Below are 14,187 nucleotides of genomic sequence, written 5' to 3'. Positions count from 1 at the left end.
GGTATGCAGAGAGATCTTGGGTGCAAGCCCATATCTCCCTAAAAGTGATCATACAAATGGATATGGTTGTAAAGAAAGTGTGTGGCATGCTTACCTTCGTCAGTCAGGGCATTGAGTGTGAAAGTTGGCAAGTCATGTTGCAGCTATATAAAACTTTAGTTAGACCATATTTGGAGAGTGCAGTTCTGGTTAACACACTATAGAAAGGATGTGGAAACTTTGAAGAGGGTGCAAAAGGGTTTTACCAGGATGTTGTCTGCTTTGGAGTGTACTAATGATAAGGAGAAGTTGAATAAACTTGGATTATTTTTGTTTGAGCATTGAAGACTGAGGGAATGACCTGATAATAGTATATAAAATTGATGAGAACCATGGATAGTGTGGATAGTTGGAGTCTTTTTCCCAGGGTGGAAATGGCAAATTGTAGGGGGCTTCGGTTTAAGGTGAAAGGGGAAAGGTTAAAAGAGATACATGAGGCAATGTCTTTACACATAGTGTGGTAAGTGCATGGAATGTGCTGCCTGAGGAGGTGTTAGAAACAGGAGGTGTTAGAAACATATATCAATGTTTAAGAAGCATTTAGACAGACACATGAATAAGGTAAGGACTGGAGTGATAAGCACCATATCCAGGCAATTCGGATTAGTTTAGAATGGCCTCATGGTTGGCACAGACATGGTGGGGTCAAGATTAGAGAGGTGCTGGAAAAGCACAGCAGTTCAGGCAGCATCCAAGGTAAGTAAAATCGACGTTTCGGGCAAAAGCCCTTCATCAGGAATACAGGGCCAAAGGACCTGTTTTTCTGCTGTACTGTTGTATGTTCCATGTTTAATTTCAAGTGTTGTTCTGATTGACACTTTATATAGTTTTATGTAAATATAATTTGAAGTGAATTGGAGACACTTGAATGTTTGTTGTACAAATTTAGCTAAATTACTTTTTTTGATGTTTACAGGTTTCTACATGTATATAGAGACTTCCCGCCCTCGAACAGAAGGTGAAAAGGCTCGACTCCTAAGTCCTATTTTCAGCACACTGCCTAAAAATCCATATGGTTCCATTAACAGTGCTTACTGCGTCAGCTTCTACTATAACATGTATGGAAAGCACATAGGTATGTGTGAGCAAAAGAAATTTGTTCATCTGTTTGAACTAAAACATGTTTAACAGCATCTTCAATTTAACATTTACCTCTTTGGTAAAGGATCAATAGAATGCAGAAGAAAAGTGATCAAAATAATATGGCTAACAGGAAACAATTGACATAAATTAAAGGATAGATAATATTAAAAGTAGCAGGATAATAATGTGTATTCTTGCACTATTTACATTGAATCCAATAGGAAGTATTCACTTACAATACATTTTGGACACAGGAATATTACCTTGAAGTGTGGTAGTATCAGTAAATGAAAAGAACAATTGCTAAATATATCTGTTTATTGATCTAAATTGTCTTTTTAAAGTATTTTGTATGCAACATTTGGAAAGCAACATTTTATATTATTGTATAATGTATAATTTGTCAGTCTCTCTGGGGTTTGGGCCGAGAGAGTTAGGAAAGTGATGTCTTCAGTTCAAGGAGGGCTAGTAATTGATTCAAGGCTGAAGCAGCACTGCAAGGATTGGGATATGAGTAGGATGGAGGGTAATGTGAGAGTGGAATGGTACAGGTAGGCTGGTGAGAGAGTGAATTGAGGAAGCAGAGAGAGAGTGGGGAGGGAGTAGGGAAGGGAAGACCATAGTGAACCAAAGGAGGAGAATTAGTGATCGACAGGCTTGACGAAAAGAATTGGAAGTCTTTGGGATCAGAAGGAATGATCCACAGATGGTGAAATGTGGAGGGATGGAGTCGAGGCAGGTAGATGAGATTTGAGAAAGAATGCATAAAGCGATGAAATGAGGGACAGAGGCTTGGAAAGTGGGAGAAAGAGATTAAGAAACAGGACAGAGGAGGGAGTGATGAACGGAATAGAGGAAAATGGTTTCATCAGAACTGGAGGGGACCAACATCCTGGAGATTTGTTAGTGCTATTTGGGAGCCTTTAAACTAGTAGAGATAGGGATGGGAGAACCCTCATTAGTTGTGAGAATAGCAATGAGGATGGTTCTGAATTTAAAAAGAGCATGTTGGTTAGAAAAAGCAGGCAAAAGCAAGTCAGTGAACAAAATAACTCTGAAGAATTAAAATGCATTTATTTCAAAGCAAGACATCTTACAGGTAATAAAGATGAACTCAGGGAATGTATAGGATCATGGGGCTGGGACACGATAGCTATTATTGAAACTTGGCTGAGAAATGGACAGGACTGGCAGTTCAATGTTCTGGGGTGTAGATGCTTTAGGAAGCACAGAAAGTGAGGCAAGAGAGGAGGGGGAGTGGCATTTTTGATAAAGGCAAACACTACTGCTGTACTTAGAGGGGATATTTCTAAGGGATCATCCAGTGAAGCTATATGGGTGGAAGTCAGAAATAAGGAGGGGATGATCACCTTGAAGGGATTGTACTATAGGCCCCCCAATAGTAAGAGGGAAATTGAGGAAAAAATGTGTGGAAAGATCTCAGATGTATGTCAGAATAATATAGTTGTAACATTAGGGGATTTTAACTTTCCAAACATAAACTGGGGCTACAATGGTGTTAAGCGCTTGGATGTTGAGGAATTTGTTAAATATGTTCAAGAAAATTTTCTTTATCAATATGTAGGTGTATCCACTAGAGAAGGAACACAGAGCCATAGACTCATAGAAATGTACAGCACGGAAACAAACACTTCAGTCCAACTTATCCAAGCTGACCAGTTATCCTAAATAAGGCTTGTGTCATTTGCCTGCATTTGGCCCATATCCCTCTAAATCCTTGCTATTCATGTACCCATGCAGATGCCTTTTAAATGTTGCAGTTGTATCAGCCTCCACCACTTACTCTGGCAGCTCATTCCATATATGCGCCATTCTCTGCATGAAAAACTTTACCCTTAAATCACTTTTAAATCTCAACTTAAACTATGTCCTGTAGTTTTGGACTCCTCTATCCTGGGAAAAAGACTTTGGCTATTCACCTATCCATGCTGCTCGCAATTTTATAGACCTTTATAAGGTCACTCCTCAGCCTCTGACACTCCAGGGGAAAAAGCCCCAGGCTATTCAGCCTCTCCCGATAACCCAAACCCTTTAACCCTGACAATATCCTGGTAAATCTTTTCTGGACCCTTTCAAGTTTAACAAAATCTTTTCTATAACAGGGAGACTAAGATTACTTGCAGTTTTCCTATGGTGCCCTAACTAATATCCTGTACAGCACAACTTGACATCCCAACTCCAATACTCAATGCACTGATCAATAAAGGCAAGTGTACCAAATGCTTCTTCACTACCCTATCTACCTGCATCTCCACCTTCAATGAGCTATGAACCTGCACCCTGCTCTGTTCCCTAGGACCCTTACCGTCTCTCTTTAATAATGGGTCTATATTAGCCACCCTCCAGTCTTCCGATACCTTACCAGCGGCTACCAATGAAACAAATATCTTAGTAAAGAGCCAAGCAATCACTTTCCCAGCTTCCCACAAAGCTCTAGGATACACGTGATCAGGTCTCAGGAACTTATCCACTTTTATGCATTTTAAGATGTCCAACACTTCCTCCTCTGTAATACGGATCTTTTTCCAGACATCACTATTTATTTCTTCAAGTTCTCTAGCTTCCATATCCTTCTTCACAGTAAATGTTGATGTGAAATGCTCATTTAGTATCTCCTCCATCTCCTGCAGTTCCACACAGAGATCACCTTGTTAATCTTTAAGGGCCCTGTTCTCTCTCTGGTTACTCTTTTGCCCTTAATGTCGTTGCAGAATCTCTTTGCATTCTCCTTAACCCTATTTGCCAAAGCTATCTCATGTCTCCTTTCTGCCTTCCTGATTTCCTCCTTAAGCATATCTCTCCCTAGTTGTTCTTTTGCTCTGAATATATTTGTAGAATCTCTTTGGATTATCCTTAATCTTATCCACCAAGGCTATCTCTGCCATATTCCTTTTCTTGACCAGAGCCTCAATTTCTAGTCATAGCATTGCCTACACCTACCAGTCTTGCCCTTTAACCTAACAGGAGCATACTTCCTCTGGACTCTCATTATCTCATTTTTGGAGGCCTCCCACTTTCCAACCATCCCTTTACCTGCGAATAGTCTTTCCCAATCAACTTTTGAAAGTTATTGCCTAATACTGTCAAAATTTACCTCACTCCAGTTTAAACTTTAACCTTGAGATCAGGTCTATCGTTTTCCAAAACTATCTTAAAACTAGCAGAATTATGATCATTGACCCCATGGTTATGGAAAAGGATGGACCTTGTATAAAAGTTAAAGTTCTAAATGGGATTGAGGCAAATTTTGACAGTATGAGACAGGAACTTTCAAAAGTTGATCTGAGTAGTCTGTTCGCAGGTAAAAGGGATGACTGGCAAGCGAGATGCTTTCCAAAAGTGAGATAACAAGCGTTCAGAGGAATTATGTTCCAGTTAAAGTTAAGGGTAAGGCTGGTAAGAATATGGAACAACAGATGAATAAATATATTGAAGCTCTGGTCAAGGATAATTCGAAGTCATATATAAGGAATAAAAAAACTCAAATCAAATGAATTTCTTGAAGAGTATGAGGGGTAGGGGCATTTTCTTAAAAGGGAAATCAGGAGGGCAAAAAGTAAATTTGAGATAGCCTTGGTGGATAAGGTTAAAGATAATCCAAAGAGATTCTACAAGTAGATTAAGAGCAAGGGCATAGGGCTCCTTAAAGATCAATGAGCTTGTTTATGGGTGGAACCACAGGTGATGGGAGACATGTTAAACTCATACTCCATGCCAGTTTTTAATGTGGAGAAAGAAATAGAGGCTAGGGAACTTGGGGAAGTAAATATTAATGTCTTGACAACAGTCCACGTGTCAGAAGAGGAAGTGCTGGAGGTCCTAAAAATGTGAAGGTGCATAAATCAGAGGGACCTGATCAAATGTATCCCAGAACATTGTGGGAAGTTAAGGAAGAATTTGTGGGGCCCCTAGCAGAGATACTTATATGATCTACAGCCCCAGTTGAGGTGCTGAAGGAATGGAGGGTGGCTAATGTTGTGCTTTTATTTAAAGAAGGCTGTAATGACATGTGAACCAAACTTCAGTGATGAGTAAGTTGTTGGACGGAATTCTCAGAGATGGGATTTCCATGCATTTGGAGAGGCAAGGATTGATTATGGTTTGAAAGTGCTAGTGTTGGACTAGGGTAAGCAAAGTTAAAAATCAGACAGCCCCAGGTTATAATCCAAATGGTTTATTTGGACGTACAAGCTTTCAGAGCACTGCTCCTTCATCAGGTAGCTAGTAGGGCAGGATCATAGGGCACAGAATTTATAGTAAAAGTAGCTTGACGGTAGGAGACAGGATGTTGGTGGAGAGTTGGTTTTCGGAATGGAAAGTGAGATGCTTTCGGACTGGAATCAGTGATGGGTCTACTTTTGTTTGTCATTTATATAAATAATTTTGATGAGAAGTTAGGAGCATTGTTAGTAAGTTTGTGGATGTCACGAAAATTGGTGCTATAGTCGACAGTGAAAAAGGTTATCTAAGGTTACAAAGGGATCTTGATCAATTGGATCAATGGGCTGAGCAGTGGCAGATAGAGTTTAATTTGTATAAATGCGAGATATTACATTTTGGTAAAACAAGCAAGATCAGGACTTATCCAGGTAATGGTAAGGCCCTGGGTAATGTTGTCGAACATAGAGACCTGAGGGTTTAGATACACAGTTCTTTGGAAGTTGTATAACAGGTAAACAGAGTGGTTAAGAAAGCATTGATCAGACTTGCCTTCATTGCTCAGACCGTTGAGTATAGGAGTTGGGATGTCATATTGAGGTTGTAAAGAACATTGGTGAGGCCAGTTTTGGAGTACTGGGTACAGTTCTGCTCGCCCTGTTACAGGAAGGATATTACTAAGTTGGAGAGGATTCAGAAAATATTTACCAGAAAATATTTCTGGAAGGTTTGAGTTACAAGGAGAGGCTGGATAGGTTGGGGTGTTTTTCTCTAGAGTGTAGGAGGTTGAGGGATGACTTTATAAACGTTTATAAAATCATGAGGGGCATAAATAAGATGAATAGCAAAGGGTAGGTGAGTTCAAATCTGGGGGACATATTTTTAAAGTGAGAGGAGAAAGATTTAAAAGGGATCTGAGGGGCAACCTTTTTGTTGATTAAGCAACATTATACTCTAAGAACATTTTATTTTTCAAAGCATTCTTTTAGCTGGGGGTTGTGACAAGCTGCAAAGTTTTGATACACAGTAAGTTGCCCCAAGCAGAACCATTGAAAATTTCAGATTGATTCTGCAGTGGTGACACTTGTGATAGAATGTCACCATTCTCTGATTTGCATAAAGACAAACTGTGTTGCATCAGATGCAATTTAGCAAAGTGCTCTGACTTTTTGGAGAACAGTCAGCAGGAACTCTCAAGTTGGTATGGGAATGTTGATAATCGGCACAGTGTTCCAAATGAATTAGGATCCTATTTACAACCAACAAATCACTCAACCTCTCTATTGGTCCATGGTGCCAAAAGTTGCAGATGCTGGAAATCTGCAAACAAAACAGAAAATGCTGGAAATACTTGGCAATATGTATGGAAAGAGAATTAGGATTAAATGGACTGAACGTTTCTGGCCACCAATGTCAGAAAAGCAGAAGGAGGAATTGGTAAAGTAGCCGAGTTGGATTGGGTTTGTGGGGCTCCCTGATGCTACTCTTTTTTTTTATTCCCTCATATGTTGTGGGCAATGTTGGGTAGGACAGCATTTATTACTCATCCCTAATTGCCCTGATGGCAGTTAAGTGTCAACCACATTGCTGCAGGTCTGGAGTCATGGGTACGCCAGACCAAATCAAGGACGGCAGTTTTCTTCCCTAAAGAACATTAATGAATCAGATGGGCTTTGCTGATGCAAAATGGTCTGCAAATGGTCATCATTAGACTCCTCATTCCAGATATTTATTGAATTCAAATTCCACCATTTGCCAGCATTCAAACCTGGGTCCACAGAACATTACCTGGGTCTCTAGGTTAATTGTCTAGAAATAGTATCATTGACCGTCTCCACCCCGACCACAGACAAAGTTACTCAGTAGTAAATAGAAAGCAGGTTGTGGTTTGAATTGACTGTGGGCTGGCAGGAGTCTTGCTTCGTTAAGGCCCAAATAGTCTCTTTGTGGCAGGATGTGCAGAGAAGGACATGGACATTGGAGAAAGTGAGCAGATCAGAATCAAAATGTGTTGCACTGGAAAAGCATAGCAGGTCAGGCAGCATCTGAGAAGCAGGAGAATCAATATTTCGGACATAAGCCCTTCATCAGCAAACAAGGGCCTATGCCCGAAACTTTGATTCTCTTGCTCCTCAGATACTACCTGACCTGCTGTGCTTTTGCAGCGCCACACTTTTCGACATGGACATTGGAGCCAATACAAGTAACAATGGCAGCCTATGCAACCACAGTAGTTTCCTCAAAAGGGATTTTCTTTAGACCTTCTCACCTCGAAACATTTATTGTTAATTTGGTTAAGCTATGCCAAGCTTGAGAGGCCATATAATGTTGTCAAAAGAAGTGTATTATTCTAACAGTAAAAACAATAAAAATAGAAATATCAAAACTTTGCATTTGCACACAGGCAAATGAACAACAGAAAATATCTATTTAAAACATCTATCTTGCAATAAACCTATTTAAAATAGGAAGTGCTTACAAATGAAAATACTTTATGATTTTTTAAATTAGCTTATATCCAAACTTTTAATCTGGAGCAACAGAAAAGCAATGTCAAAAATCAGTATTTACCCAAAAGAAACAACAATACAAGCAGGCATAAAATTTAAAGCACGCGTTTCATGATCTTTGGAGGATGTTCTCAAATAATTAGCTAAGAAGTGGCCATTGCCATCTGTGACCAAAAAGGCCTCAACTGTAACCAATATGATGGTGTGTAATTGATATGACCATTTGGTGTTCCATGTCAGATTAATGGTGAACAGGGGTGCAACTTCAACAACAAGATGCCACAGGCGCTTTGCAAGGTCTATAGCATTCCCACCCTCTATCAGCCAAAGGATAATTCAACAGAGCTCCGCTTGACTGCGTATACACTTGCCTTCTGCGACTGAACAAAAGGGATCAGAATACCTTAAGAGCTTTTTTATGCTTTTAATAGCACCACACACACTCATCCACATACTATTCAGCATGCCGTCCCCTTTATAGATGAGACTCAGTCATTCCCATGCACCATCTCCTTGGGATCATTACTGTTTATGATAGTGATGGCCTACTCAATGAGTGACTTACAACAGGGTTTCACCAGTCATTAAATCCATCATTAGCCAGTGTAGTCAATGAGGTTGAAAAGAATTTTCAGACAAAACAGTGAGTATAACAAATTAGGCAGTCTGATTGTATTTTTCATTGTTAATGTTTTAACTCATTTGTAGGATGTGGGCATCACTGGCTGGCCAGTATTTACTGCCCATCCCTAGTTGCCCTTGAGAAGGTGGTGGTGAGCTGCCTTCTTGAACTGCCTGCTGTGGGTTGACCCACAATGTCATTAGGGAGGGAATTGCTGGATTTTGGCTCAGCGACAGTGAAGGAACAGTGATATATTTTCAAGTCAAGGTGGAGATTGGTTTTGGGGGGAACTTAAAGGAATTTTTTTGAATGAAATTTAACTTGGTTTCTGAATGACTGCATTGATTTCTCAAATGTGTCATTAAAATCTTGACAACATGAGGAATCTTTCTTCATCCAGAATGAGATATCATCCTTACTCAAGCTACCACAGAGACCAAGATCATTGGACTTTGTGCATCTATTTCCTTCAGATGGATTTCAGGCTCTGTGACATTCTCAGGTGTAGTAGTCACTTTCACTACTGTATCATTTATCCAAGTGAAGGAGCTGAATGCTTGTGGTTCCCATGTAGCTGTATGGCTCTTGAGTATGATGTTCCTCCTTTATTGCAATGCATTAACTGTCAACTTGCAGACATTGCTGTTTCTTTCTCTCCCTTTCCAAAAATCCTCACGATGTTTTTTAACAGGCACCTCGAAAATAATCGCTGAAATCAACGCTAGACATTTTTTTGAAAGCAATCCTTATTAATACTTATTCAACTCAATGCTTTCTAACATACAAGAAAGGAGCAGGATTAGGCCATTTTGCTCCTCAATTCTACTCCAGCATTCAATAATAATTGTAACATTAGCTCCACATTTCTGCTTACCTCTGATGACCTTTCATTTCCCTGCTCACCAGGAATCTATCCACAGCAGGTTAGGCAGCATCCAAGAAGCAGGACAGTCAACGTTTCGGGCATAAGCCCTTTATCAGCATCGACTCTCCTGCTCCTTGGATGCTGCCTAACCTGCTGTGCTCTTCCAGCATCTGTAGTCCTCAGGAATTTATCCACGTCCGTCTTAAAAATATTCAAACATATGTAGTTTCTGCAACATTTTCAATAAGAGAGTTCCAATGACTCATGACCCATTAAGAAGAGCATATTTACCTAATCTCTGTTCTAAGTGGACATCTTTTATTTTTAAACTCTGACCACTGGTTCTAAATTATTCCATAAGAGGGTACTTCATCTCCACATCCACCCTGTAAATTCCTGAGAGAAACTTAGACGTTTCCATCAAGTTAATTCTGACTATTCTAAACTCCAGCAAATGTAAGGTGAGCCTGTAAAATGCCCCCACCACTGCCAATCCAGATAGTCCCTTCTGGTGCACCTTCTCTGCATGGCTTCTGACACAATAATGTTGAACTGAACTGAACTGATTTAGGTTTGTAGTCACACGTACTCAGGCCATGTGCCATCCTCAGCACAGAGTCACCACAGTACAGAATCTTGGCGCAAAGTCGAAAAATAAAGGAAGCAAAGTTAAAAAGTTAAAAATTACAGACCCACTTACTGAAAAATAGAAAAATAATGCAACTCAGTTAACAGTTCAACACCACAGTCCCATAAACACCAAGCCATTCTGGGCTTGCAATCCTCCCAAGGGGTGGACCTCACCTGAACCAGAGATCTGGGCTGCCTGGTCTCTTCACCTTGCAGCTTGCTCCTGATCCCACAGCCTTGGGCTGCCTCGGGCTGCCTCTTACACACGTCTTTAAATGCATTTACAAGTAAAGTAGAAGTAAAAATGCAATACGTGCATTTCAACAATACTTATATTTATGTGGTGTTAAGGGAAGAAGCATTTTTGTTGTTTATTATTTTCTAGAAAATAAATGTATGCTTTGTTTTAAAGCTTAAATGAATATTTGTACTTTATATTTGATATTGTCTTGAAAAAGCACCACAGAGAACATTTAGTTATTGAACAAAGCATCTAAATGTGACTGTTAGTCAAAGGAAAGAGGTGGCTGCAGATGATCAGTGTGTGTCACAGAAGGCCAAGAGTCTGAGTACTACACTTTATAAATGGAGGATGGGAGTAAATCAAAGCTTTTTGATTGTGTTCAATATCTAAGCAGGACTGTCTTATGTAATAAATGTGTCATGATTTTGTCACATCAAGACACAAATGTTCGCTTTAAAGAGTCTTATCTCCCTGCTTCTTTTATTTCTTAATCAAATATGTAAATATGAAATTTAGTCTTTTTATTCATATTTAGAGACCTCTCATAACGTGAGGTCCTAGTTTATGCCTAATGGATGTGTGCTCTGATTCAGCCAACTTAAAGGCCGTTTTTTGGAATGTCAGTGAACCAATCCTACTGTTTGCAAGCACAGTCTTTGAACACCTATTATCCTGATTTTGGGATTCCTGACATGCAGAGTACAATTGAGTCCAGTGTTTCAGATTGATATTTCTTCACATGAATTGGAATATGGTACCCTGGAGCTGTAAGATTATACTCTCTTGAGGAATGCTTTAGTACAATTGAACTAATATTCTTTATTTTAAAAATACAGAATTTACAATCCATAAAAGACACAACTTTAGTCCAGTTCAGAATTGTTCATGATACACAACAGTAAAGCTTGCTGTTTATAATATCTTAATTGTACTTTACATTAGAACATAGAACATAGAAGAATACAGCGCAGTACAGGCCCTTGGGCCCTCGATGTTGCGCCGATCCAAGCCCACCTAAACTACACTAACCCACTATCCTCCATATACCTATCCAATGCCCTCTTAAATGCCCATAAAGAGGGAGAGTCCACCACTGTTACTGGCAGGGCATTCCATGAACTAACGACTCGCTGAGTGAAGAACCTACCCCTAACATCAGTCCTATATCTACCCCCCCTTAATTTAAAGCTATGCCCCCTTGTAATACCCGACTCCATACGCGGGAAAAGGTTCATACTGTCGACCCTATCTAACCCCCTAATCATCTTGTACACCTCAATCAAGTCACCCCTAAACCTTCTTTTCTCTAGTGAAAACAGCCCCAAGTGCCTCAGTCTTTCCTCATACGGTTTTCCTTCCATACCAGGCAACATCCTGGTAAACCTCCTCTGCACCCGTTCCAATGCCTCCACATCCTTCCTATAGTATGGCGACCAAAACTGCACACAATATTCCAGATGCGGCCGTACCAGCGTCTTATACAACTGCATCATGACCTCAGGACTCCGGAACTCAATTCCTCTACCAATAAAAGCCAGTACGCCATATGCCTTCCTCACCGCACTATTTACCTGGGTGGCAACTTTCAGAGATCTGTGTACATGGACACCAAGATCCCTCTGCTCATCCACACTACCAAGTATCCGACCATTAGCCCAGTACCCCATCTTTTTGTTATTCTTCCCAAAGTGAATCACCTCGCACTTAGCTACATTGAATTCCATCTGCCACCTTTCTGCCCAGCTCTGCAGCTTCTCTATATCCTGCTGTAACCTGCCACATGCTTCCTCACTGTCAACAACTCCTCCGACTTTCGTATCATCCGCAAACTTGCTCACCCAACCTTCTAACCCCTCTTCCAGGTCATTTATAAAAATGACAAACAGCAATGGTCCCAAAACAGATCCTTGCGGAACACCGCTAGTGACGGCACTCCATGAAGAAACTTTGCCATCAACTACTACCCTCTGTCTTCTTCCATCCAGCCAATTCCTAATCCAAACCTCTAACTCACCCTCAATGCCATATCTCCGTATTTTCTGCAGTAGCCTACCATGGGGAACCTTATCAAACGCCTTACTAAAATCCATATATACCACATCTACCGCTTTCCCCTCATCAACCTCCTTCGTCACCTTTTCAAAGAATTCAATAAGGTTTGTGAGGCACGACTTGCCCTTCACAAAACCATGCTGACTATCCTTGATCACATTATTCCTATCGAGATGTGCATAAATCCTATCCCTTACAATTCTCTCTAAGACTTTGCCCACAACAGAAGTGAGACTCACCGGCCTATAGTTACTAGGGCTATCCCTACTCCCCTTTTTGAACAAGGGAACCACATTTGCTATCCTCCAGTCTTCTGGGACTACTCCTGTAGACAAAGAGGACATAAAAATCAAGGCCAATGGCTCTGCAATCTCCTCCCTTGCTTCCCAGAGAATCCTAGGATAAATGCCATCAGGCCCAGGGGACTTATCTATTTTCACCTTTTCCAGGATTTCCAACACCTCTTCTCTACATACCTCAAAGCCATCCATTCTACTTATTTGTGCCTCAGTATTCTCATCGACAACAATGCCCTGTTCCTGAGTGAATACTGAAGAAAAGTATTCATTCAGTGTCTCCCCAATCTCTTCCGCCTCCACACGCAACTTCCCCTTACTATCCTTGACTGGACCTATTCCTACCCTAGTCATTCTTTTATTCCTAACATACCTATAGAAAGCCTTAGGGTTTTCCCTAATCCTATCTACTAAGGACCTTTCATGTCCCCTCCTTGCTGCTTTTAGCTCTCTCTTCAGGTCCTTCCTGGCTACCCTATAACTCTCAATCGCCCCAATTGAACCTTCACGTCTCATCTTGAGATAGGCCGCCCTCTTCCATTTAACAAGGGATTCCAATTCCTTATTAAACCACGGCTCCATCGCACGACCCTTTCCTTCCTGCCTGACAGGTACATAATTATCAAGGACACTCAATAGTTGCCCCTTGAACAAGTTCCACATATCAGTTACACTCTTGCCTTGGAGTCTACTTTTCCAAGCCACACATCCTAATTCATGCCTCACCGCATCATAATTTCCCTTACCCCAGCTATAATTCTTGCCCTGTAGTACACACTTATCCCTCTCCATCACGAGTGTAAAAATCACCGAATTATGGTCACTATCCCCAAAGTGCTCACCTACCTCTAATTCTAACACCTGGCCTGGTTCGTTACCCAGAACCAAATCCAGTATGGCCTCACCTCTTGTTGGCCTGTCTACATATTGTGTCAGGAAACTCTCCTGCACACATTGAACAAACACTGACCCATCTAACGAACTTGAGCTATAGCTTTCCCAATCAATATCAGGAAAGTTAAAGTCCCCCATAACAACCACCCTATTACTGTCACTCATCTCCTGAATCACCTTCCCAATCCTTTCTTCAATGATTCTAGGACTATTAGGAGGCCTGTAAAAGACTCCTAACAGGGTGACCTCACCTTTCCTATTCCTAACCTCAGCCCAAACTACCTCAGATGGCAAGTCCTCATCCATCGTCCTTTCCACCGCTGTAATACTATCTTTGACAAGCAATGCCACACCTCCCCCTCTTTTACCCCCACCTCTGACCCTACTAAAACATTTAAATCCCGGAACCTGCAACAGCCAATCCTGTCCCTGTTCTAGCCATGTCTCCGTAATAGCCACAACATCGAAGTCCCAGGTACCAACCAACGCTGCAAGTTCACCTACCTTATTTCGTATACTTCTTGCATTGAAGTATACACACTTCAAGCCACTTCCCTGTTTACAGGCACCCTCCTTGGAAATTGATGCCATGTTCCTCACCTCCCTACACTCCAGGCCCTGCACCCAGAAGCTACAATCTGGGTTCCCATGCCCCTGCCGAGTTAGTTTAAACCCCCCCCAAGAGCACTAGCAAACCTCCCCCCAAGGATACTGGTTCCCCTCAGGTTCAGGTGTAGACCATCCTGTTTATAGAGGTCCCACCGTCCCCAGAA

At 41.1% G+C, this 14,187-nt stretch overlaps 1 protein-coding gene across 4 annotated transcripts in view; it reads left to right on the top strand.

Moving 5' to 3' along the window:
- Positions 1-14,187, top strand: part of mdga2a (MAM domain containing glycosylphosphatidylinositol anchor 2a) — a 956,359-nt gene that overhangs the window by 891,695 nt on the left and 50,477 nt on the right. For all 4 annotated transcript variants that reach the window (XM_043697346.2, XM_043697340.2, XM_043697342.2 and 1 more), the window contains one exon: positions 956-1,114. In XM_043697346.2, the coding sequence (XP_043553281.1) occupies positions 956-1,114 (159 nt within the window). The remainder of the gene's footprint in view (positions 1-955; positions 1,115-14,187) is intronic.

The sequence above is a fragment of the Chiloscyllium plagiosum genome, unplaced genomic scaffold, assembly GCF_037043375.1.
Source record: "Chiloscyllium plagiosum isolate Xiang-an unplaced genomic scaffold, Cpla_swu_hap1 HiC_scaffold_8, whole genome shotgun sequence".
Taxonomy (NCBI): Eukaryota; Metazoa; Chordata; class Chondrichthyes; order Orectolobiformes; family Hemiscylliidae; genus Chiloscyllium; species Chiloscyllium plagiosum.
The sequence above is the reverse complement of the archived record's forward strand: the minus strand, read 5'-3'. Positions and strand labels throughout refer to the sequence as shown.